This window comes from Drosophila willistoni (genome assembly GCF_018902025.1).
Source record: "Drosophila willistoni isolate 14030-0811.24 chromosome 2L unlocalized genomic scaffold, UCI_dwil_1.1 Seg168, whole genome shotgun sequence".
NCBI classification, from domain to species: Eukaryota; Metazoa; Arthropoda; class Insecta; order Diptera; family Drosophilidae; genus Drosophila; species Drosophila willistoni.
This window is the reverse complement of record NW_025814047.1, coordinates 8,886,076-8,912,071: the sequence shown is the minus strand read 5'-3', so window position 1 is coordinate 8,912,071 and position 25,996 is coordinate 8,886,076. Positions and strand designations below refer to the sequence as shown.

At 36.6% G+C, this 25,996-nt stretch overlaps 4 protein-coding genes across 14 annotated transcripts; 2 read left to right on the top strand and 2 right to left on the bottom strand.

Moving 5' to 3' along the window:
* Positions 1 to 8,580: 8,580 nt before the first annotated feature.
* On the top strand, positions 8,581 to 10,004 carry LOC111519594. The gene is made up of 2 exons (XM_023181176.2): positions 8,581 to 8,729; positions 8,813 to 10,004. Exons 1-2 carry the CDS (start codon positions 8,652 to 8,654, stop codon positions 9,806 to 9,808), a joined length of 1,074 nt encoding a protein of 357 aa, XP_023036944.1. The 5' UTR covers positions 8,581 to 8,651; the 3' UTR covers positions 9,809 to 10,004.
* Positions 10,005 to 13,768: 3,764 nt separating this feature from the next.
* LOC6652238 (FAD-dependent oxidoreductase domain-containing protein 1) lies at positions 13,769 to 15,336 on the top strand. The gene is made up of 2 exons (XM_002074707.4): positions 13,769 to 14,014; positions 14,081 to 15,336. Exons 1-2 carry the CDS (start codon positions 13,784 to 13,786, stop codon positions 15,194 to 15,196), a joined length of 1,347 nt encoding a protein of 448 aa, XP_002074743.3. The 5' UTR covers positions 13,769 to 13,783; the 3' UTR covers positions 15,197 to 15,336.
* Positions 15,337 to 17,616: 2,280 nt separating this feature from the next.
* Positions 17,617 to 19,302, bottom strand: LOC26529220 (FAD-dependent oxidoreductase domain-containing protein 1). Its single transcript, XM_047009626.1, has 2 exons — positions 19,057 to 19,302; positions 17,617 to 18,990 (listed from the first exon to the last, which is right to left on the bottom strand). Exons 1-2 carry the CDS (start codon positions 19,285 to 19,287, stop codon positions 17,875 to 17,877), a joined length of 1,347 nt encoding a protein of 448 aa, XP_046865582.1. The 5' UTR covers positions 19,288 to 19,302; the 3' UTR covers positions 17,617 to 17,874.
* A 2,520-nt stretch (positions 19,303 to 21,822) lies between these two features.
* LOC6652239 (tumor protein D52) lies at positions 21,823 to 25,771 on the bottom strand. Of its 11 annotated transcripts, none has more exons than XM_047009859.1 (6): positions 24,054 to 24,561; positions 23,539 to 23,663; positions 23,308 to 23,468; positions 23,114 to 23,173; positions 22,709 to 22,913; positions 21,823 to 21,926 (listed from the first exon to the last, which is right to left on the bottom strand). In XM_047009859.1, the coding sequence occupies exons 1-6, from the start codon at positions 24,493 to 24,495 to the stop codon at positions 21,894 to 21,896; spliced, it is 1,026 nt and encodes a 341-aa protein (XP_046865815.1). In that variant the 5' UTR covers positions 24,496 to 24,561; the 3' UTR covers positions 21,823 to 21,893. The 11 variants fall into 11 exon arrangements, with proteins under 11 accessions (XP_046865815.1, XP_023036775.1, XP_015032021.1 ...); XM_023181007.2 differs by having other exon boundaries at positions 22,751 to 22,913; XM_015176537.3 differs by lacking the exon at positions 24,054 to 24,561 and adding an exon at positions 25,650 to 25,769 and having other exon boundaries at positions 21,827 to 21,926; positions 22,751 to 22,913.
* Between the last annotated feature and the right edge of the window lie 225 nt (positions 25,772 to 25,996).

Below are 25,996 nucleotides of genomic sequence, written 5' to 3'. Positions count from 1 at the left end.
TGTTACAACTATTAAATCCAATTGAGGAACAAAAACGCCAACTTGTGTGCGAACAAAAAACCAAAATCCAAAATAAAACATAACCAAAACCCAGAAAATTAACAAAACAAAACACCACAAAAAACCCAGAAGATCAACAAAACAACACATCACTAAAACCCAGAAAAAAAAATCAAAAAAAATAAAACACCACTAAAACAAAAAAAAGAAGAAATAAAATGGCTGTAGAACTCACCGAAGCCCACCTCAATCAAGCACTGTCTTCGTTAAGACAGGTGGCAAATTACGATGGAGCTCCAGAGAATCTGACGTCATTCATAAGGAGGATAGATTTTATTATGCACCTATATCCAACCCATGATATAAGGCAGCATAACACATTGTTCAGTGCAATCGAGATGCAGCTCACTGGAGAAGCACAACGACTCTCACAAATTGGACAAGCCAACACCTGGCCGGAACTAAGGACACTCCTCATCAATGAATTAAAGACGCAGACCCCCTGTGAGGAACTTCTTCGACGCCTCTACAACACCAACTATGCAGGAAATCTTCGTAAGTTTGTAACAGAATTAGAAGATAAGTCCTATATTATAACAAACAAATTAAGTCTAGAAAACGATGCAAATAACACCGCTCTTTATACAAATGCGTTAAATAACACTATAAAAGACGTAATAAACAAAAAATTACCCGATAGATTATTTATGACGTTAGCTAGATACGATACAACCACAGTCAGTAAATTGAAGCAAGTAGCTCAAAGAGAAGGGTTATACGAGAATAGTATAACAGAAATAAGAAAATCAAATCAAAGCCAAAATCAGAATCAAAAAGGTGGAAAAACTTTTGTACCCAATAGTACAACTCCGTCTCAAACAAAACAATCAGCTACAATACATAGTGCTCACGAGGATAATGAAAACTACATTCCAATAGTAGAAAGACCCATTAATTATTACAACAGACAAATAGAATTCATTAGAGGTTCAGAAGACAAAGCAGAAACAACAACTTACTTTGACAAAACAAACATAAAAATAACATACAAACAAATTACCAATGCTTACGCAAGGGATATAATCATAAGATATCTTTGCAGTAAGAACACTGTACTATATTTTCATAATAAACAAGATTTTCCCATATTCCAACAAGCTTTTATCGAAATAATACAACCAAACGCAAATACAAAAACCTCGAAATCTAGCATTAAGTTAGAGGACCTTCAAACGTTTGCACAATTTAAAGAAATAATCCTAAAACAACATAAAGAATTATTACATCCAGGAATTGAAAAAAACGATTAATTTGTTTAAAGAAAAATATTATTTTCCCGATTTTCAAAACCTAATTCAAAACATTATTAATGAATGCTCAGTATGCAATATCGCAAAGACAGAAAATAGAAATACAAAACTAACTTTTGAAATAACACCAGAACTTTTTAATATCAGAGAAAAATACGTCATGGACTTTTACATGATCGACAGTTTACAATTCCTTTCATGCATTGACATTTACTCGAAATTTGCAACACTTGTAGAAGTAAAGTCTAGAGATTGGTTAGAAGCCAAGAGAGCAATTATGAAAGTATTCACTGAAATGGGCAAACCAATAGAAATAAAATCAGACAAAGATTCAGCATTTCTGTGTATAGCACTAAAAAATTGGCTACAAGAAGAAAATGTAAAGTTAGAAATCACATCAAGTAAAAACGGCATCTCAGATGTAGAAAGATTCCATAAAACAGTAAATGAAAAACTCAGAATTATAAATAGTGAAAATGACATCAAAGATAAATTACTTAAATTTGAAAAAATTCTCTACGTATACAACCATAAGACGAGACATAAAACAACTAACCGAACACCAGCGGACATTTTTATCTATGCAGGATCCCCCAACTATAATACCCAAACAAAAAAAATACATCAAATAAACAATTAAAATGAAGATAGACACGACTTCGAAATCGACACTAGATTTAAACAAGCACCATTAGTAAAGTCAAAAACGACAAATCCATTCAAAAAGACAGGAGAAATAAATCAGTTAGACGAGAAACATTTTGAAGAAAGAAATAGAGGACAAAAAGTTACACACTACAAATCAAAATTCAAGAAGAAAAAGAAAGTTAATAAAAGCAAATACGACAATTAATTAATTACAGGTCAACAACTCAAGATGACTTTTTTATGCATCATGCTATTCTTAACATTAAAATCAACATGCAGTCAATCCATTGACATAAACCCAGTAAAAGCACCAAACGGTTACCTAATATTTAAAACAGGAACCATGGACTTACCGACAAACTTTGAATATCATTATTTAAAAGTGAATTTAACTCTAATAGACATTACATATAATAATTTAATGCAACAAACACAAGAATTTAAAAACCTAATCCATATTCAATACTTAACAGAAAAACTAAGTAGGGAAATTAATGGAATACACATTGTAAAACGTAATAAACGAGGACTAATTAACGAAATTGGTTCAATAAACAAATATCTTTTTGGTACTCTTGATCAGGAAGATAAAGATGAATTAGAAGAAAAAATAAATAATCTTGAAAGCAATAGCGTACAAGCAAACGAACTAAATTACGTAATAGACACTGTTAATAAAGGTTTAGAAGTAATAAACAGCCTCAGGGAAGAAAAAGAAAAATCAGTAAGATTAGAAGTTCTAATATTTAATTTTGAGCATTTTACAGAATACATTGAAGACATAGAAATGAGCATGCAACTCACTAGACTAGGAATTTTCAACCCAAAATTTCTAAAACATAATCACTTAAGTCATGTTAATTCGGAAAAACTATTGAATACAAAAACTTCCACCTGGCTTAAACCAAGTTCAAACGAGATATTTATCATTTCAAACATTCCTCAAGAAATAATAAAAACCCCTATCTTTGAGATACTTCCTTATCCAGACGAGAATAAAAATATTTTGACAGAAAATTCATACGATAAATACTATTTTAATAACAACACTTTGTTCAATAAAAACACAAAACAAATAGAAACTAACGAATGTATAATAGGCATTTTAAATCAAATCCCAACCACTTGTAAATACACTAAGACATATAAGAATTTTCAAACTAATTATATTGAACCAAACATAATTGTAACATGGAATCTACCAAAAACTAAACTTAATCAAAATTGCGTAAACAACGAATTAATAATTGAAGGCAATAACATAATAAAAATTTACGATTGTGCCTTACAACTAAACGAAATATCAATAATAAATTCATTGCTTGACTATAGCCAAAGCATTTATGTAACAAACAATATCACCAGGCTAGAACCTATTTCCTTTATCCAAACAAAAGAGATAATTAACGAACATACGAAATATTATACTGCATTTCAAACTATTACATTAACCACTTTTATACTTACTATAATAAGTTTGATTACATACTTAATCTATAAGTTTAAGGCAATGCCACAAAAATTAATAATTAAGCATTTTCGATCAAATAACAATCGTGGTCCCACAGACATAATCGAAACCCCAATTGTTGAAAAAATCGAGTCCCAAATTATAAACCAAATTGATACTCCAATATTTACAGCTGAGAAAAACCCCTCGCTATATCCCAATGTATCCGCCTGAGGACAGGCTATTTTCTTTAGGATGGGGGAGTCATATATCCGACTCCAATACCCAATAACATATAAATATTTCGCCCCCTAAAATTCATAACGTTAAAGTAAACATCCGTTTTTATAAACAATTGTCCCCCTCAAAACCAAAGCGTATGAACGCTAATCCATAAAATTAACATAAACAATTGAACACTTGAAATAATAATTGTCCCCCTAACAACCAAGAGCGTGAGAACGCTAACTCAGCAATTAAAATCGGACCAATCAAATCATCGAAATATCAATCACGCCACCAAAGGGCTCCCAAATTTAGCTTATAAATATAACCATAAGACATTTTTGTAATCAGTTCTAAGTTTTCATTCAAATAATAAAGTACGTTGCTTTTAACTCACAAAAAATATCTTTTTTTTCCTTATTGGGAAAATTGGATATTTAATTATATATACTTTTTATGGTTGGAGATGCTTCATTGAATGTACTCAAAATGAATGTATTCTTTTTGCAAGAGTATAAAAAGATGAAATGAGAAAAATTGTGATGAAATGAAAGTGCACACTTACATATATAGACAGGAGTTCTATTTGTCCCACATTATTATTGAACATTTAAGTTTAAAATACACCGGCTAGCGGCCAGTTCCGCCCTTATGGACCGTCTAGAGAGAAACCTTTTCATGCAAGCTTGGTTATTCTTAATCCGATTTTAAACAAATTTGGTACGTTGCTAGATAATAATGAAAGATTTTAGTGTACCAACTTTACGTGCCACAATTAATTAACATACTTTATGCAAAAAAAAAAAGTATTCTTGAAATTTAAAATAAAATATTTATATTTATTTACATCCTACACGAGTATACATTATAAATTCCTTATCTCTTAGATGCATGGCTAAATATATAATACTTCAGTTCAGTTCAGTTAATATATATAGTTTCAGTTCTTGAGATGCTGCTTAGGTATATATGTAGATAACTGGCCTTGTGGCCCAATCAACAATGTATTAAGGATCAGGAAATATTTTTACGGCCAAGTGCCGGAGCAATGTATCTTTATCGGTTGAGTACATGAGTAAATAACCATTCCTTAGGCTCTTGGTCATTTGGTTGCAACTCAAATGCTTCACCCGACACTTGTATACGACACCTAATACATCGATGTTTTAGCTGCACAGGCTGCTCTAAGACTTCGAGCGAGGGCAGTTCGTTGACTTGTTTGTTGACTACTCCCCTTCTAAGCTCATTACGACCCTCGCTGACGCATGACTCTTGGACTAATCTCTGCAACTCAGCTGCTGAACAGGAGGCTGCTATTTACTACCTTGGATCTTGGAAGATCGTTGGATGTCACATCCTTTCTTAGATCCCAAATGCCATTTGGGCTTAACAACTGATCGTGTCCCGCCAGGAACCCTCTTAACAGACTTGTTGTAGTTGAGATTCATGGTGCCATTTATCTTAGCGTTCTTCTCAAAGTGGCGTATTCCGTGACCGACTTTATTCTGCCGTCACATTCAGCTACTTCGTTTATACGATCTGTAGTATGGTGTTGTAATTAGCAACGGGAAAAATTTGAACTTTTTACACATAAAATTAATATTAGGGTATATAAATGGTTGTTAGCCCTGTGAACTGTTCGGAAAAAATAGACTTTAAATCTTCATGATCGAATGGTGCCTTCTATTTCTCGTTTCATCACTTCTAGGTTTAAATATTTTATTCATTCTGTATTAATTATTACTTGTCTGTTGTTTGATTCAATCAGCTGTACTTCTGTCATTTTGATCCTTTTTTGCCTTTCTCAGTTGCATCTTCTTAGTTGATCTTGATGGCCTGATTTGAAACTGGGCATTACATTTTAACCTGCAAAATAGTAGGCCTTCTCCAACACTATACCGCTAATTGCTACAATCTCCCCAACATGTTCAGTGTTGGTTGTAGCCTTTGCACGCAAAGTAGTGTTAAAAAGTTTTACAAAATTAATAAGCCGCGAACAAACTTCATCTGAACTCACTTTGATGAACAGTTCAGAGAAAGCATAAATTAGAGACATTTTTTTGTTATTTTTTTTAATTCTTTATGCTTTATTTAAGATCTGTCCAGGGGACAATTATTAAATTTGATTGGACATTGACGTAAGGGGAAAAAAAATAAATGTGATAACACATAAACAATTAATAAACTTGATTAGACATTAACATTAGGAAAACAGTTAGTACGGATTAATTAGGACAATGACAGTGTGGAGCCTTAGGAGCTACTCAGCTCAGCCGGAAAGGTAGGTCTAGTGGTGTCATCTTCTGGTGTATAAGCTGTTGTCCCATAGGTTGATCGCTAGGTTATTTTCGTGGTTGCTTAGTCGCTCAATATGGTTTTTCGCTCTGTTCTGGATAACCTTGAGTACCGTCTCCACCTCAAATTCGCGGTGTAGGATTTTGTTTGCCATATAAAACAGTGCGAGGGTCACCAGTCACGCGCAGCAGCTTAGATTGGAAGCTTTGTATTTTATGAATGTTGGAGGCGCTAGCTGTTCACTATAGTTGATCTCCGTGTGCCCAGATTGGTTTCAGCATCGTGTTGTACAGCAGAATTTTGTTGTGGAGTCTCAATTTGAACCTGTCACCTAAAAGCCAGTTAATATCTAGCTGCTTACACTTGTTTTTAATGTGGGAAGCCCAGGTTAGGCGCCTGTCCATTGTGAGTGCCAGGAATTTAAATCATTACAACACTTTTAATGAAAATAATTCCTGTAATTGAAATAGGTAACAACATAACAAAAGTCATTGATTCGGTAGTAACGGCATCATATGTATATTTATGCTTATCTGGCAATGTGAAGTCTTGCTAATGGCATCCATTTGTTTGCGGACCTTTCACTTTTTCCATTAATCAGAATGAGGTATCCTTATGGTATGTACTTGAACACTCATTACTTACTTGAAGCCTTATATTCTACTGCCTATCTAAGAACACTGTTAAAAAATACTTTAGATTTCATATAAGTTCCAACTATTTCTTAGAACAGAAGTTTAGAAGTTTAACATTTTGCATGATTTAGTTCACTAATTTAAAATGTGTTCAGTAAAATGTTTCTTAGCTCAAATAGAAGACCATTATGGTCAAAGTAGGACTGCCGTACTGTGAACGGCAAGGCAACTTTATGCAAAAGTTTAAATGTCCTGTTGACCAGGTGATTCCAGTAGTTTTCTGGTCCTCTCTTCAAACGAAATGTTAGTCTTTTTCAAAGCTTAATTTTAATGGGTTTTGCATTTTCAGCATAAAATCAAATATATCAAAGTTGTTCATAGCAGTCACAAGAAAGTTTACCTGACAGATTTTCTACAGAAGTATCGTGATCAAATTTGGCACACTAACAATTACTATCAGTATACATTCCATATTTAAATAAAGGAAGTCGTCTCGCCGACCTTGGTATACCATGCACCAGGTGAAAAAATATTTTCAATTTCGAAAATGTCGCTCACCCTCACAAAAACACTCGAGCACTCTAGTTCCGCGGCAAAAATTTGAAATAAACTTGAACACCATAGGTATTACGGGAGTCTAAGTACCAAAATTTGGTGACTCTAGCTCTTATAGTCTCCGAGATCGACGTGTTCATACGGACAGGCGGACGGACGGACATGGCGAGATCCACTCGGTTGTAGATGCTGATCAATGGGGTCGGAAAAACTTCCTTCTGCCTGTTACATACATTGTAGCGACTTTAATGTACCATTTCACCCTGCTTTAACACAAAAACTAAAAAAACCTGTCGTTCGACTTAAATTTTTAGTGTGTCATATTAAAGGTAATGGAAGTAGCCAAGGAAGCAATGACATAGATTGACCACATCTTACAAATAAACATGGTTGAATTTTGATTACATTTGGTAGTTTGCTCGTCGAAATTCGTTTTATCTTTTAAGAGGCTAATTTATTATCCACATATACACGTGTACATACATTTTTACGAGCATCTCCGCGAATCGTGAGAGGCTATTTTGCGTGAAGCCAAATTTCCACATCAAAATTTTATAATAATGCACACATATTGTGCTGTCCTTCATCAGGTAGTTTTTTTTTCGGTACTCCCAGAATAAAAACCAAGTTTATACCTACTTTGTAGATTAAAGGAAGCAAATCTACGTAATAAAACGGCAGATGTCAGTAAATATATAGATATAAGTGTAGGTAGAAACATTTCGGTAAATATTTACTATAGCTACTCGGGCCCAAAACGCGCTTAAACTACATAAATTTGGTACCAAACGAAAGAGAAAAATTCCACGAGCACGACCTCAGGTGCGCCTTGGCGATTTATTATGTAGTTTTTGTGCAATTAACAAAAGAAAAATCATGTTTTTAGCGGGATTATAGCTAAAAGTAGCTTTTTCCGGCTGAAAGAAGCTGTCAAATTTTGAGATAGCGTTGCCAGATGCCAAGTGTCGGATACTCGAACATGCGCGCTTCTTGAAACTTTTGTTTGCACTATTCTCAACAATCGAAAATATTGTTGAGTTTACATTATTTCTTGATTTTAGAGAACAAATATAGTTCAGAATACAATATTCGGCTGCCAGAGCAGCGGAATATTCCTTAATTTTATAATTTAGAGTAAAATATTTAGCTGCCAGGGCGGTCAAACAACGCGCCAAATAAAAAATAGCATTTGCCAACACTGAAATCTAGCTTTAGCCGATTTTTTCACTTTTCAACACTGAGATCTCGAATAGCTTAAGTAAATATTTACCCCCGAAGCCCCCCTTTATATAGGACCTGACCTGAAGACAGCTTTCAACATTAGTTGCCAAGGTTGCTTAGATGCTCAACCAGGGCTACAACTGACACACCTGTCAATCTATTGGAACTAACTAGTAGGCTTTGACTTATTAGTCACTTAACCAACACTATCCGACATACGTATATATTGGACTTGCTTACTCAACGAGTTAGACAGTCTAAAGTTGGTCGGTCACAACTGCGCACGCATTTCTCCTCAATTTTACAAATAAAATGGATCAAGCCATACTCAATTTGATGCTGTCGAATGTGGATGGTTCTACAGAAGATTCTTCATCGGAGACCAATTCCGTAAGTACCACAATATATACGTACATACATATATACTGACTATATGTAAAACAAAAAAAAAAATCTATACTTATAAATTACAGATTATCGATGAATTTGAATTACTGAACACTCAGTGTGAGGGAAACTGCTACCAAAAACTAAAATCCATATTGCAGCAAGCCGGGAAGTTGATTAAACTAAAAGATCAGCAAATTGATAATCATGTAAAGACAATATCAACGCTGTCAATGAAATGTCTGGAAATAAATAAGCATTATATGGAGAATCAAATGGCCGAAAAGAACAAGGAAGTATCGCAGCTTGTAAAGGAATCGATGGCTCCCTCAAACGAGACCAACGAAACACTAAAAGAACAACTCAGGAATCAATTGGTGGATCAAACTAAAGCTAGAGAAGATCAACTCAATGCTCTTTTAGAGGAGTCGAATAAAAAAGTAGAGAATCTAATCGCGCAGCTATCAGAGGCCGAAAGTAAACTTAAAGAGGCGAATACATTTTTACAGGAGTGCAACGAGAAAGTAAAGATGCTCGAAATTGAAAAACAGCAAATGGAGAATAAGCTGACATCAAAAATTAACGAGTATGAAATTCTGATAAAAAGTACCGAAACAAAAATTATGAATTCAGAATACAAATCGATAGTTTACGTGACAGGAAGGGGAGACCAGATGGTGACCATTAACAATGATATCACTGGTCCTGGTTGGATAGTCATAAAACGTTCTGAACGTCAAGGCGGATCACTCAAGAAAATTATTGACGTTGAATCGAGTTGGGTGTACTCTTTCATTAAAGATCAGCCCCACGAATTATACATTCACTTAGTATATAAGGATGGAACCACTTCATTTGCCCACTATGATGACTTTGCACTTCATGTTTTGAACGGCAGTAGTGTATATAAAATAAAATCGATGGGTGCTCTAAGAACCTCACTAACGATTGGAGGTGATTTTTGCGGACGTTCTTTAGAATCTATTTCGGACACTTTTACCTTCGTTACTTCCTACACTTTAATGATAAGATCTAAATTAAAATATCAACTACTAACCCCTTACACAGCTGAAAAAAAGTAACGCGCAAAATAATGATGTCGGTAATAATAATATTTGAAAATAATTTTCATTTATTTTACTGTATAATAAATTGCCATAATTAATCAGTCTCAATTTTTGGAATTTGAAGGAAAATATTGTATTTTAGTTGATTTTTCTTACCTAATATTGACAAAGAAAACCTGAATGGTGAAAATAAATAATATTCAAAAATCAATCAGCAATAAAATAAAACATTCAATTTTTCGAAGCTCAAAAGTCTGGAATGAATCATAAAAATATAAAGTAAGATAAATCCAACAGTTTAATTACTACTCTGCGCACATTTTGCGGTCAAGGCCAGAGGCAAAACAAAATTTTACAAATTCCACTTTTTACTTTGCTATTGCAAAAACAAGTCCTTCCGCTTTAAATGTCCCAGCCTGTATATGTACTTTATTCAGTTGGATGTGGTAATCCAAATCCGGTTGGGCGTCAATTAAGTTAATGGGGTCCGCCCAGTGGTTCCTCGTCAGTGGTAGCCCTCGATCGAATGCAACTCAAGTAGATGAATTAAGTATTTTGGGATGAGATGCGGGTTAGGTGTCTAGATCGCTCGCCTTGTGGAACTCTACTTTACGGCCAAGAGCCGGAGCAATATATCTTTATCGGTAAAGCGGTCGTACAAAACTGAATAAGTCGAAGCAAGAAATAGAAAACTAAACCTAAGTATATAAAAGGGAACATAAAACACATATGGATATATGTAAAGTACATAATATGGTCATGCCATGGGCTCTTGGTCACCACGCTGTGTCAGCATATTTATGTCCCGCTGTTGCGTCTCAAATGCTGCACTCGAGTTGGATTGTATTTGAAATTTGACGCTTCGATGTTTCAGCTGCACAGATTGCTCTAAGGCTTAGTGCCAGGGCAGTTCGTTGGATTGTTTTTAAACTTATATACTTAAGAGGGTCATTCTGCTTGTTACATACATTTTAGGACTTTAATATAACATTTTACCATATGGTATTTACTTTGATAATATTTGCTTACTGTCCATTTAGGATAGATCGCAAATAAAAATAAATATAAAACCAGAGGGCCGGGGCTAACTTGGACCGCGTCAAAGTTTGAATACCCTTGCAACTTTTTTGGTAACTCTTTCCTTAGCTATAGCCATCAAAGTGGAAAAACGTTTTATCTAAAAAGTCTAATGTTTGCGAAAGAACGGCTTACAATCTGAGGATAGGAAATAACGAAGATATTGATCAAAGTCACTGGTTTTTTTTGCTACCGCTCTCATTAAATTTATTTTTAATATGACTAGTTTTCAAAGGTTTTATTTTTAATATTAAGAGACAATTTATGGTGGCAAGTATTAGTTGGGTTTAAGTTAGTCTTTCCGAAATCTCCATTTACTCGTCTCCAACAAACTTAAATTATTATTGTATTCTAGAGGTTTGTTGTTCCTATTTTCTTTATAGTTTAAGCAATCTTATAAAAAAATATATGTCGGGTTTTCCTCCCTGGCGCTATAACTCCAGGACGCACTAGCCGATTTCCACGGTTTTGCATTTGTTGGAAAGGTCTCGGGCTCCGGGAGGTTTATAGCAAAGAAAAATATAAAAATAAGCACGACGTGCAAACATCGCCGCCGCATTAGACATGCAAGCCAGCAATAAGTGTCTTTACAGAACTTAAGCGAAGAAAGACTTAAAATAATAAGAGAAAATGACCGATTGAGATAACGCGTGAGCACACGAAGATCATTGGAATCATACAATCGCTTGGCATTCCAATATGATCCCGCCACCAATTTAGAAATTGGACCAATGACAACTGTTTGCCGATATTGCAATGCCTTAAAGTTCAAAAGAGAAACGGGTGGATTGTGCTGCGCAAGAGGAAACGTCAAACTGGATCCATTACTTACCACAGATTATCCACATTACCACATTATCCACCACACCCACTGAAACTATTGATCGAAGGAACTGTTCCCGATTTAAACCATTTTCTTCAACGCATCCTTGAATACAATAACTGCTTCCGCAGTTGTAAGATATCGAAACCTTCATCAGGTGAGATCCAAATGGAAATGCACCCTTTCTCCAAGATAAAAATATCATGGCGCACAATTCACATTGATATACGCGCCAAATTAGGTGGAAAGAACGATAAGAAAGAATGTGTTATAGTCCTGATTGGTGTGTTCACTAAATATGTCTACATATACCATGCTTTAAACATAGATTCGGAAAGCTGCAATAATGCGATTAAATCAGATATATATCACTCTTAGGAGTACCTAATCGCATTATTGCAGATCAGGACAGAAGTTTTGCCAAAATCAGTTTCCGTGAATTCGGAATATATTTGACCGCAAGCCCCGATAATGGGCAGGTTGGGCGTGTGATGAGCACAATGAGAGACAAGTAAGCGATCATGGCATTAGGCTCTAGGAGATTTACTAGCAATCGAGTGACGAAATTTGGCCCCGTAGAACTGCTAATAAGAAAAGAAACTAGATCGTTAGGCCACTAAAATCAAATTGATAAGAAATAACAACTCAAGTCAATGAAAATATTGAGAAAAGTGGCATTAGTTGTAAACCATAAAGGTGGGCGACCATGTTTTGTTAAAATGAGAGGAACGGACGCAAGAGCCATTCGTGGCAATTAAATTGTTTGAAGGTGAGTGATAACTTGAAGTCGTTAACGAACAATAGGACATATAAGTATCCCAATGAGAGTTTGCGAGAAATGACAAATAAATGTGCTGAATCTGAAATGATTGAAGAGGATGATTACGGTGAAAAAGACGTTGACCACCAGTCGATCTCCACCACCTAGGGTGGAGGGAACATCATAAATGGGGGCCGGATCCATGCAGCAATCGTCATGTCAGCAATGATTGAAATTGCCTCTAATGGATGTTTGATCTGGTGAGAGATATAAGGTGTTGTTAAACTTAAGAAAAAAATTGATGTTAAATTTAAGTCCGATTAAAAGAATATTAAGAAGTAATGGCAGACCTAATGTCATGGTTGAATATGGCACACGAGGACGCGTGCTAGTCAGGAAGGCCAAGTAGGAGATGTAAAACGATAATGCCATTTAGGCCAGACACGGACTGGTGATTCCATTTCCATTTCATGAAATATCAGAGAAACGTTTGAAGATAAAGAATAAACATTTCGCTCTCTTTGATTAAGCCATGTTTTCAACATTTCAATGTCACAGCTTATTTCACCCATTGGGTTTTGTGATCTAATGCAGTCACAAGATGCTATTATATCGTCCAAACTTTATTTAATATGTAGATATTGCAGCTTTATTTGGAATTCTTTAGCGAAGTTCGCGCTAAGACATAGGGAAATCGGAGAACTATAGGTGCAGATGACAAGATGTTAGAGTCACAGGGTTGACTTTATCTAGATTTTGGTTGGAACCTAAACTACCTTTTTCTGATTCTTGATGTACTTTGTGAGTTGTAAAAATCGTGTGTGACAAACTCAATATAGTATTTTGTGCTCAATCAGTTCACATAGATATATCCGTTTATCTCGATCAGCATCAGCGGTCGCGCTCTTAAGACGCTTATCTTACTTATATTTTCATGCCTTATATGTGGAGGTTTGGGTTAGCTCAGAGAGCAGAATATACACATAGAACATATAGTAAAGTGTGGGAGAGAGAGAGAGAGAGTGCACATATGCAAAATGTTTGGAGAATCTATGGAAGCTGTGACCCCCCATTAGTTCCTTACAGAACAAGAGTGTGCCAACACGATTTCATAACGAATGCTTATGAGGTAGTCGCAGATAATAGTATTTACTTAGATGGCAAAATATTTGTGCGGGGCTGTCGTGGAGCGAGTTGGGGGTGGGAAGCGAGCTCTCTATTCTATTTGCTCACACAGTGCACAAATCTAATCTGAGGCAGGGCGCTTTATTTGATTTTTATTGGTTTTTATCAAAAAGGCCACAGACGAAAAGTTTGTGTAGTGTGGAAAATGCTGAGCCTTGGACGAGTTGTGCGAACGGCTACAAGGCAGTGCTGGCGAACCCTTTGCAGTAGTCCTCCAGCGACTGCCTTCACGGATTCGGATCCGTTGCCCGAGCATTGCGATGTCTTGATCATTGGCGGTGGAGGCATGGGTGCCTCTTCAGCTTATTGGCTTCGCCTTAAGGCCAAAATGCAGCAAAAGAAGCTCAATGTGCTCGTGGTGGAACGGGATGCAGGGGTAAGTGAAAGCTTCGGTGCAGGAAGGCTGTCTAAGTAAAATAGTTTTACCTTCTCTATTTTAAAGTACACATCTGCGTCCACTGTGCTCTCAGTGGGTGGATTGCGACAACAGTTCTCACTGGCGGAGAATATTCGCATGTCGCTCTATGGCTACGAGTTCATCAAGAATGCCAAAACCCATTTGGGAGATGTAGACTTGAGTTTTCAGCCGAATGGCTATCTCATCTTGGCCTCTTCAAAGGGAGCCGACATGCTGGAGAGGAACTCCAAGTTTCAAAATGAACTGGGTGCCCATAATGAGCTGATGGCTCCAAGTGGTTTGGCCCAACGTTTCCCATGGCTCTGTACCGAAAATATTGCTCTAGGCTGCTATGGCGTGAACAAGGAGGGTTGGTTCGATCCGTGGGCCCTGTTGATGGGTTTTAAGCAGCAGGCTCGTGCCTATGGCGCCCAGTTTGTTAATGGAGAAGTGACGGGATTCGAATGGAACACCCAAGGAGGTCTATCCGGAGCCTTGATCTCTTCGTGCGACCCACAGCAGCCGTTACGGAAAGTGACTTTTGATAAGTGTGTACTTGCTGCTGGAGCACATTCGGGAAAGGTGGCGAGTCTGGCAGGGATAGGCGATCCAAGTGCCACCATCGAGGTCCTTCGCACTCCCCTTCCAGTGGAGCCTAGGAAGCGTTACGTCTACGTGTTCAGCACTCAAGGACGGAATTGTCCCGGCCTGGCTACGCCTCTCACCATTGATCCCGATGGAACATACTTCCGTCGCGATGGTCTTACCGGCAACTTCCTATGCGGGCGCAGTCCCTGCGACGCAGACGAACCGGAATGCCATACACTGGACGTGGATCATGACTACTTCGACACACAAATATGGCCAACCTTGGCCACTCGAGTGCCAGCCTTCGAGTCGATAAAGGTGCAGAGTAGTTGGGCGGGCTACTACGACTACAACTGCTTCGATGCCAACGGAGTGATCGGTCAACATCCATTCTACACGAATCTCTACATAGCAGCTGGGTTTAGTGGTCACGGCATACAACAGACCCCGGCAGTGGGTAGAGCGATCTCCGAGCTGGTACTAGAAGGACAATACAAGACCATCGATCTGTCTCGTATGAATTTCGAGAGGTTAGTCCATAAGGAACCTCTGCTGGAGGATAATATTGTGTAACACTGCAATAAATATTTTAGTTTGTTTCTGATGTAAAAGATTTAAAAAAAAAACGCAAATATTATCTAATCCGATATTCGTTTGTCTAAAAAAGAATTGTTTAGAACATGCAACAAAAAAATAAATCATATTCACAGAAACCTATACAATTTTATTCAGATTTGAAGTTTCTTATACCATACAACCATAGGGTGAAATGGTAGGGGAGAGGGCCCAGTTATGACCGGGGTTTTGAAAAACCTCGAAATTTTTTCTTCCATTTCGGAAAATTAAAAATTAAGAAGTTTAACATTTAAATATTAACCAAACGCAACTTTTTTCCAAAGAATGTATGTTTATTTGAGTTACTCAAAAAATTTTGGAACAGATTTAATTTGGATAACTCTTTTAGGCCGAAAAAAAGTGGCCCAGTTATGACTAACCTTAAGAAATTCACTGAAAATAAGAAAATATGAAAGGAATGTCACACCAATTGTTGTAATTTTATGGTTTTTTTATTATGTAGGCCTTCAATGGCAAAAACAATGAAAAAAAAACAAAAGAAAATGGCTTCCAATGGCCATAAATGACAACGATTTTTATCCCTCGTCGTCCATGTCACTTTCGCAATTTTTGCAAGTGAAATAACTTGCTTGCATATTAGCGCACTTCGAATGAACATTCCCGATCGAGATCTTCCAGAATATTCTTGGACAAACTGGTCTCAATATGTTAATTTCCTTTCCTTGTTGTTAAACAACAACAAAAATGTTGGAATTTTACAATTTTACATAATCCAAGTGCAAAAAAAAATGGATAAAAATTACAATTTTTACAGTTTAAAGTTTATATCTATATTTTTTATAGACACTACATAATCACATAAATTTTTATAGAATCACAAAATATACAGCAAATACAATACTTTGATGCAATGCACTCACCTTTTCACTGTTGATTTCACAAAATTTTGGTACTTTGAAAAAAAATGGAAAAAAAACTTTTTCGCACGATTTTCAACACGATGTTTGGTACGCGTATATACAATACGATTATTAACGTTGGGGTCTGTCCAAAAACTGCAGAACATCTAACAAACATGATTTACAGGGCTAAAACTGTCATTCAATACCGCATTTCAAAAATATTTCCCTATATTAAAGTCGCCAAAATATATGTAACAGGCAAAAGGAAGCTTCTCCGACCCCATAAAGTATGCACAACTAGTCTGTCCGTATAAACACCTAGATCTCAGAGACTATAAAAGAGTCACCAAATTTGGTATGTAGACTCGTGTAGTATGTAAAGTGGCCAAGTTTATTCAAAATTTTTGCCACTCCCATTTCCGCCCCCGCAATTTAAAAAAGCCTTTATCTCAAAAACTATACTAGCTAGAGACACCATATTTGGTATGTATATTTGCTTAGTAACTGCGCACAGTATGTATGTGTAAAGATTTGCCACGCCCGTTTTCGCCCCCGTAAGTTGAAAAAACTCGATTATCTCCCGTATTTTTCTACCTTATGCAATCAAATTTGGCACACTTAAATTTGATATTAATATCTATACTAGCAAAATACCAAATTTGATCAAAATCGGACTAAAAAATAGACAAGTTATACAAATAAACGTTTTTCCATAAGGCCGGAATTGGCCGTTAGCTAGTGGCGGCGCTAGTGTGCCCATATGCTTGAGTGAGCGAAATGACACTGAGATATGTATGTATGCTTGTAAAAAGCATGTAAACAGAATTTTTATAATTACATAAATGTATTTGGTATTATTAATTTAAAATATATTTACTGGTGCAAGGTACTTCAATAAATTTAGATTCTAATTTCCCTTTTATGTACTTAGGTTTAAATTTCTATTATTTCCTTTGACAGATTTTAGATTTGTAAGATACATTGCGTAATACAAGCTACAGACATTAAATTTGGTATTTATCCCCGCGCAGATAGTTGTTTTTCAAAAGCTTTGTCACGCCCACTTGTGCCCCCAATATTTGAATAAAACTGATTTTCTCAAGACAAACGACTAAATTTAGTAAGTAGACTCGTTTTGCTAGTGTGCAGATTATAATTATTTAAAACTTTTGCCACGTCCGCCTCCATTATTTAGCAAATACCGATTGCCTCTCAATTTTTTGACTATCGAAACCAAATTTGATATACTAATCAGTATAACCTTTTTCTGCCAACCTATTAAATTTCATTAATATTGGACTAGAAACATGCAAAATATATGTTTCCATTCGCACCGCTAGAGTCCTCGTGTGTTGTGTGAGCGAGATAGTAAATTAATTTAATAGACATATTTTGTCCAGGTGGTGTGTGGAATACCGAAATTGGCGAAACGACTTACTTCTTTTTATATATTTCGCCAACTGTTTGGCCCAAACGAGTACGTTGATAATCTCATTGATTCTTACAAGAATGGGATAGACTACTCCGCCACATTCCGAAAGTGGCAATAACTTGTTTATTTTTAGTGCGTTTGTGATCAAATTTGGTTGCTTGCTGAATAATAATGACAGATTTTAGTGTGTTTTGGGGTCTGCCTGTTACATGCATTTTGGCGACTTTATACATTTATAGTAACTTGTGAATATGATTTATTTTCTTGTCGGATTAGATAATATTTGCGTTTTTGTTTTTAATCTTTTACATCAGAAACAAACTAAAATATTTATTGCAGTGTTACACAATATTATCCTCCAGCAGAGGTTCCTTATGGACTAACCTCTCGAAATTCATACGAGACAGATCGATGGTCTTGTATTGTCCTTCTAGTACCAGCTCGGAGATCGCTCTACCCACTGCCGGGGTCTGTTGTATGCCGTGACCACTAAACCCAGCTGCTATGTAGAGATTCGTGTAGAATGGATGTTGACCGATCACTCCGTTGGCATCGAAGCAGTTGTAGTCGTAGTAGCCCGCCCAACTACTCTGCACCTTTATCGACTCGAAGGCTGGCACTCGAGTGGCCAAGGTTGGCCATATTTGTGTGTCGAAGTAGTCATGATCCACGTCCAGTGTATGGCATTCCGGTTCGTCTGCGTCGCAGGGACTGCGCCCGCATAGGAAGTTGCCGGTAAGACCATCGCGACGGAAGTATGTTCCATCGGGATCAATGGTGAGAGGCGTAGCCAGGCCGGGACAATTCCGTCCTTGAGTGCTGAACACGTAGACGTAACGCTTCCTAGGCTCCACTGGAAGGGGAGTGCGAAGGACCTCGATGGTGGCACTTGGATCGCCTATCCCTGCCAGACTCGCCACCTTTCCCGAATGTGCTCCAGCAGCAAGTACACACTTATCAAAAGTCACTTTCCGTAACGGCTGCTGTGGGTCGCACGAAGAGATCAAGGCTCCGGATAGACCTCCTTGGGTGTTCCATTCGAATCCCGTCACTTCTCCATTAACAAACTGGGCGCCATAGGCACGAGCCTGCTGCTTAAAACCCATCAACAGGGCCCACGGATCGAACCAACCCTCCTTGTTCACGCCATAGCAGCCTAGAGCAATATTTTCGGTACAGAGCCATGGGAAACGTTGGGCCAAACCACTTGGAGCCATCAGCTCATTATGGGCACCCAGTTCATTTTGAAACTTGGAGTTCCTCTCCAGCATGTCGGCTCCCTTTGAAGAGGCCAAGATGAGATAGCCATTCGGCTGAAAACTCAAGTCTACATCTCCCAAATGGGTTTTGGCATTCTTGATGAACTCGTAGCCATAGAGCGACATGCGAATATTCTCCGCCAGTGAGAACTGTTGTCGCAATCCACCCACTGAGAGCACAGTGGACGCAGATGTGTACTTTAAAATAGAGAAGGTAAAACTATTTTACTTAGACAGCCTTCCTGCACCGAAGCTTTCACTTACCCCTGCATCCCGTTCCACCACGAGCACATTGAGCTTCTTTTGCTGCATTTTGGCCTTAAGGCGAAGCCAATAAGCTGAAGAGGCACCCATGCCTCCACCGCCAATGATCAAGACATCGCAATGCTCGGGCAACGGATCCGAATCCGTGAAGGCAGTCGCTGGAGGACTACTGCAAAGGGTTCGCCAGCACTGCCTTGTAGCCGTTCGCACAACTCGTCCAAGGCTCAGCATTTTCCACACTACACAAACTTTTCGTCTGTGGCCTTTTTGATAAAAACCAATAAAAATCAAATAAAGCGCCCTGCCTCAGATTAGATTTGTGCACTGTGTGAGCAAATAGAATAGAGAGCTCGCTTCCCACCCCCAACTCGCTCCACGACACTTTAGCCCCGCACAAATATTTTGCCATCTAAGTAAATACTATTATCTGCGACTACCTCATAAGCATTCGTTATGAAATCGTGTTGGCACACTCTTGTTCTGTAAGGAACTAATGGGGGGTCACAGCTTCCATAGATTCTCCAAACATTTTGCATATGTGCACTCTCTCTCTCTCTCTCCCACACTTTACTATATGTTCTATGTGTATATTCTGCTCTCTGAGCTAACCCAAACCTCCACATATAAGGCATGGAAATATAAGTAAGATAAGCGTCTTAAGAGCGCGACCGCTGATGCTGATCGAGATAAACGGATATATCTATGTGAACTGATTGAGCATAAAATACGATATTGAGTTTGTCACACACGATTTTTTACAACTCGCAAATTGCATCAAGAATCAGAAAAAGGTAGTTTAGGTTCCAACCAAAATCTAGATAAAGTCAACCCTCTGACTCTAACATCTTGTCATCTGCACCTATAGTTCTCCGATTTCCCTATGTCTTAGCGCGAACTTCGCTAAAGAATTCCAAATAAAGCTGCAATATCTACATATGTGTGTTCATATTGAATAAAGTTTGGACGATATAATATCATCCTGTCACTGCATAAGATCACAAAACCGAATGGATGAAATAAGCTATGACATTGAAATGTTGAAAACATGGCTTAATCATAGAGAGCGAAATGTTTATTTTTTAGTTTTGCAGTCCTCGGTGGATGAGTTGTCTAATTGGCCCAGTCATTAAGTCAACTGAACAACGAGGATCCGTGTTCGAATCCAAGGCTAGTGTATGGATGTAGTTTTCGTCTAAGCCGAAGGCCTTAGTTGCCAGTGCTTGTAAAATATAGTTAGGTTGATAGTTTATAACTATATCCTATACTTTAATAATAATATTAATAATATTCTTTAGTTTACAAATTGATTAGTAATTGGGCGTTTGAATTTTGTTCGTATCATATCGGATCGGAGCACTGTTTGACATAACTGCCATAGGAAATGGGTCGGTAGTCATTATAGACTGTTAATCCCTTGTGCAACGACTTCTCTAAATAATCATATCGAATTCTTTTTTTATTTGGGAGAAAAAATTGTTTATTTTTTATAAGTTTATTATTAAACATAGTAATTAAAAGAAACAGATAGAATTCTTTCCAATTTAATCGAAATTGGCGGAATATTTTTAATACTCTATGGGGTAGGGTTCCTCCTACGTAAGGTTGTCGGCCAATTTTATGAAGAAGTTAGATTGATTTGATTGAACTGAAAATATAGACATCTTCATCCAATGAGCGAGATATAAAAGAATCATAAATACGAAATGTATTAGGAGCGGAAGGAGACGTGGTAAAAATTTTAAATAAACTTGATCTATTCCCAAATTTTGAGATGGCTAGAAGCACTCGGCTGTTGTTGCTGGGGTAGTTCTATCTGCCTAAACAATACATTTTTGCCACCTTAATATGCCAATTTAAATTTTGGATGCATTGTGCTTTGCATTATAAAAAATATAAAAAATATATCAGCGCTATTTTTGTACAAAAATAATTGCTATCACTCCAAAATTTCCACCTTCCCAAACAAATTATTTTGTGCCTAAGGGTAACATATTTATTATTCCAGTTTTTAGCCTTTTGAAAGTATTACGAAAGGTGTTGTTTAGTTTGTGGAATATTTATTTTCTGCTCGATAGTGTTAATTTGTGTTTTTTAGAGCTTCGTTGTGGTGTGATTTGGAAATAATTATCTTTTAAAATTTGTCTCATTTCATTCATGGTTTTCTTGTAATATATAAGATACGTCCGTAAGCATCCGTTCTACAAAGCTCCTAGCTCCTATAATATAATATATTCATATTTTTGTAGGATGTGCTTATCGATTTTCGCACAAAAACCGCTAAATAACTAACATTTTTTTAAATCACACCAATTAAATCCAATAATTTTGGTTTGGTTTGGTGTCTATATTAACTATTTAAAAAGGATTTCAAAGTAATGTGTTTTCTTGAATATCTTAAAAACTAGAAGCAATCGATAACACTAACTTCGTACAAGTGTCCTCAAAGTATCCTGAAAAAAGGATATGAGATCCTTCCATCAGTCTTCCTCTGTTTAATTCAATGGGAGTTCCCCATTTCAAACCTTCCCTCTTATCAAATTGCAGAGTACTTTGTATTCTCTGTTCACCAGTTGCTATCAAGGGAAGTCTATTGTAAGAATTTGAGTAGTGTTTAAAGGTTTTTTTTGGGGTATTAATTTTGCATTTATTTTAAGTTATTTCCATACACATTTAGCAAATTTTATATCAAAGGCGGCGGCAACAAATCATCATTTGAGTGTGTGTGTTGAAATTTTTACATTTGGATGGTGCTTTTCACTTAAAATTAACAATTTACGCTTGCAAAGCTCTGATCAATTTAAATAATTTGGAATTTATATTCGGTTTCTTGTTCCTTATCAGTTACGCCATCTAATCACGCGACTCAAAGCCTAGAGAAGAAAATGAAGAGAAACGTTTGTAAAAATAAACAAATTGTAAATATTTTATACACAATTACACAATGATCTTCATTTCAAGTTATAAAAGAGCTAGGAATGAATATGATTAACATTAATTGTGATTACACTTAGAATTCTATCAATAGTAACAGAATGCAGTAAGTAATTTCTCTTTCCAAAAACAAAAAAAAAACACGCGTTAATCCATAATTATTACATATATAATAACACACACATATATCTTTATGTATAAATAAATTCTGATTGTGGTGTTAGTTAAATAATTTATTAGTGTGTCTCCGTGTTTCTCAGAGTGTGTGGGTTTGTGTTCATGTGTACGTGAATGTGTATGTGTAGTTCATTGATTATTAGACGCGTATTTATATTCCATATTGAAAATAGTTTTATGTTGTGGCTTGGTTTTTATTTTGTCAGAGAGTCTGTGGGTGAATTTAGTCCCGACGATGATTGGTTCTCATCTAGAGCGTCTGGGAAACTGGAAACCGAACCCGACCGTGATGTCACCTTGGTCTACAATTATATAGAATGGAAGAGGTGTTAGCCAAAATGCAAAGGGAATTTTCAAACCAAAAGCAACAAGATTGCAATAATATTGGGCATGCACATTAAACCAGTTTCGTATTGTGTATTTGTTTTTTTTTTTTTTCGTACTGTGTGCCTAAAGTTGCTGTTAGTTGGTGTGACTTTAATGAAATATGTTTTAAAAGTGAATATATGTATTTATATATATATAGAAATAAAATAGTAGTTACCGCATGAGATTGGCACATAAAATTGTTGTGTTCATAGCTTACTTTAACGTTCTCATAGGCAGAGCCAACAGAAGCTTCAATAGAACGCATCGAATCAGAGTTTTTCATTTGTGAAAGTTTCGAGCTAATGCCGCTGGTAATGCTGCCAAAGACTGAAGCGGTTTTCTCTCCCGTTGACTTGAGCACCGATTCAGTGCGTTGGAATCTGAAATTCGAAAAGAGTAAACAAAATAAAAAGTTAGTCAACTGATTTGTTAAGAAATACTTTTCGCCAACACATACAATTTCCTTTTAATTTATTGTTTTAGTTACAAATAGGTGAGAGAAGTTCTTTTGTGTTAAAGTTGAGTTAAAAGCAAGTTAGTTGGGTTAGTTTCAACACTCTAACACATTTTCGCAACTTACAAGGGTGCTTCGTGTACAGCTTTCGAAAAAGTGCCCATACTCTGCTCCACCGATTGGTAACTAAATTAGTTCAATTAGCATCGACAATAATCAAAAAACAAAAGCCAAGTTAAAAATTAAAAGTTTTTTGTCACGAAATAAAGCCAAATCTAATGATTTAGGAACTCTAATTCAGAATTAGTGGTATATCTTACACAGTGCTCTCTTTAATGTTCTTTACGCCCTGATTAACGTCGTCGGTTAGTTCCTTCCAAACAGTTATGCCTAGTTTGCGCTTGAGATCAGAGGCATGACGCGTCTTGGAGGCCAAGACAGTGCGCAGTGTATTGATTTCCTCCTCCACACGTGCCAGTTCCTAAAGCAAACATATATATGTGAATAGTATCGAAAATATTCCACCAGGAATGGATTTCTTTGCCACTCACCTGACTCCATTCGGCCCTTCTCTGTTCTTTTTCCTCGACGGTCAAGGCCGCAAACTCGGCAGCAATTTCTGCAGAAGCCACAGAAGCAGCTGGAGATGAGGGCTCCGTCAGATTTGCAGTATTATCTGTTAAGAAATTATGGATTATTGTTAGGCTTCTATTGCTATTAGAAATCGACACTATTTCTTTTTTCTTGTATGTAGAGTTTATTGGATTTTTTCGGCTATGTATGTACCTCCTTTGAAAGCAATGTCCTCAAAGGCTATTTAAACGAATGTTTGGTATTTGGTATATATTTGGTATATATGTTTTCAATAAAATGTAGTCAAATGATTAGTATTTTGGTTTACAATTATTCTTCGATTCATTTATACTCACAAACTGTTCAAAAAGCCAAAGAATGCAAAATGGAAATATGTTAGTTGAGAATTAGTCATCGATTTAATCAGAGCAAATAATTATTTAAATAAAATTAAGTTAAACTATTACTAAATAGGATTTTGCATACTAACTACCTTTTCCCAGGTCACCAATATGTAGAAATTTTCTATAGTTATCTTTGTTTGATATTTTCGCCAGATATGGCTTCGAGAAATCTATAAACGTGACCTTAACATCGCGCATCGAACGTTTGGCAAAGAATTTCAGGCGGAAACGTTTCGCCAGTGATGTGGACGGTGTGGTCTGTGGATTTAGTTTAAGGGCCAAAAACTCAGTTTCCACTGCCTGCAGTTCCAATGTGTTGGCATAATCTGAGTCCACATCGTAAAAGATGTCATCGAGTGTCAAGTTCCGCAAATACAATTCGGTTTCATTTAAATCATAATTGGATTGATCATCCAGGAGCGAATCACTGGTGTCGTCCTGATCTAGTGATGGGGTCAAGGTGATATCATCGATGCGCGGCAAATAGGAGTCTTCAATGAACTCCAAGCTAACTGGCTCCGATTCCGTCATAATGATGATAATAGTTTGCCCAGCTTTGTGGTCTTTTTCATGTTGGCCGACAACAACAAAAGAAAAATACTTTCTATTTTCAACGTGGCATTCATGGGACCAGGAGACAGAGGAGAAGAAGGAGGAGCAGCAGCAGCTGTAGCATGTGGTTTAATCGTGCTTCGTTTTCTGTGGATATCACATTTCCAACAATAATTTTCTTTTCTTTTGTTTCTTTATAATTGCTTCGTTTTTCTTTCTCTTCTTTTCTGCTTGCAATACAGTTTTTTATTCCATATTCTCCGCTTGTTTCTTTCTTTCGTATCTTTAAGTTCTTTGGCTTGGGGCAGCTCCGCTCTCTTCTGCTGCAAAGCTCTAACTAAACTCGATTCGAGTCTTTACGTTGGTCAAAAGCAACAGAAGTAAGCGAAGGTAGAGGAAGAGCCAGCCAGGTAGAAAACCAATCTGGTTTGCTCATTTTGTGGCTGCAACAATAGAGCAAGCGATAGAAAGAGCAAAACGATCAACAAGTGGGACCCAAATTGAGATGCCCATGCCTGGAAATGTCATCGCAGACTAATAAAAATGTATCTATCATCAATTTAAAGGAAGAATCAAGACAATTAAATCAAATTCTATTTTAGGGCGGAATTCATCTGCCGCCTCTTTGCGCTCTATCCGTAGCAGCAAACATTTCGCCACGTACATACATACATATATGTGCATACATACATGACAATTGAAATGTTTACAAAATGTTTAATAAAATTTGTACACATTGTTTTACTTGGCCAGATTCGCAATTATTTTCTAGCTCCTCCCACGAGTTTTGAATTTTCTTTTCGCCAACGTTGCATGGTCGCCCATTCTTCGCTCAAATTCGGGAAATGGAAAATACAATGACTCATCTAATAATTTCATTCTTTCAAGTTAACCACATTACCCAGGAATGAATGCCAAATAATATGTAAATAAATTTTGATCTGTCGTCAATCAAATAAACCAATTTGCCGACTAAATCTGTCAATCAAGCGAATGTCTTAAACAAAAGACATGCTTCCCAATAAGAAAACCAAAGACCTGGCCAAAAAGCAACACCTGCACTCAGCTAATTAGACTGTTGTAGGAGCTCACACAATTTGCTTATTTTTATGCACAATACGCTAAACACTTACGATCCTCCATTGTTGCTTCTTTTTGTGTTGTTTGCCTGCTTTTGTCTTAAACCGCACAAGCCTTTTTTTTTATTAATTTTACTATTTTCGTTTGGTTAATGTCAATATCGAATAGTCGATTGCGAGAGTCGGCTTAGAAAGACTGTCAGTCCATCGATATCGATAGACGATTGCAGAAAGGGAACATCTCTATATAACTATCGATTTCAAAATAAAAAAAACCTAAAACTTAAACTTGAAAAAATATAATGGTATATATCTGAGTTTTCAAATTCTGTATTTTATAAGAACGGAGTAATTTAGTAAGCTTCTCAAATCAAGTTTTTCTTTTTTTGTATTCACACTGT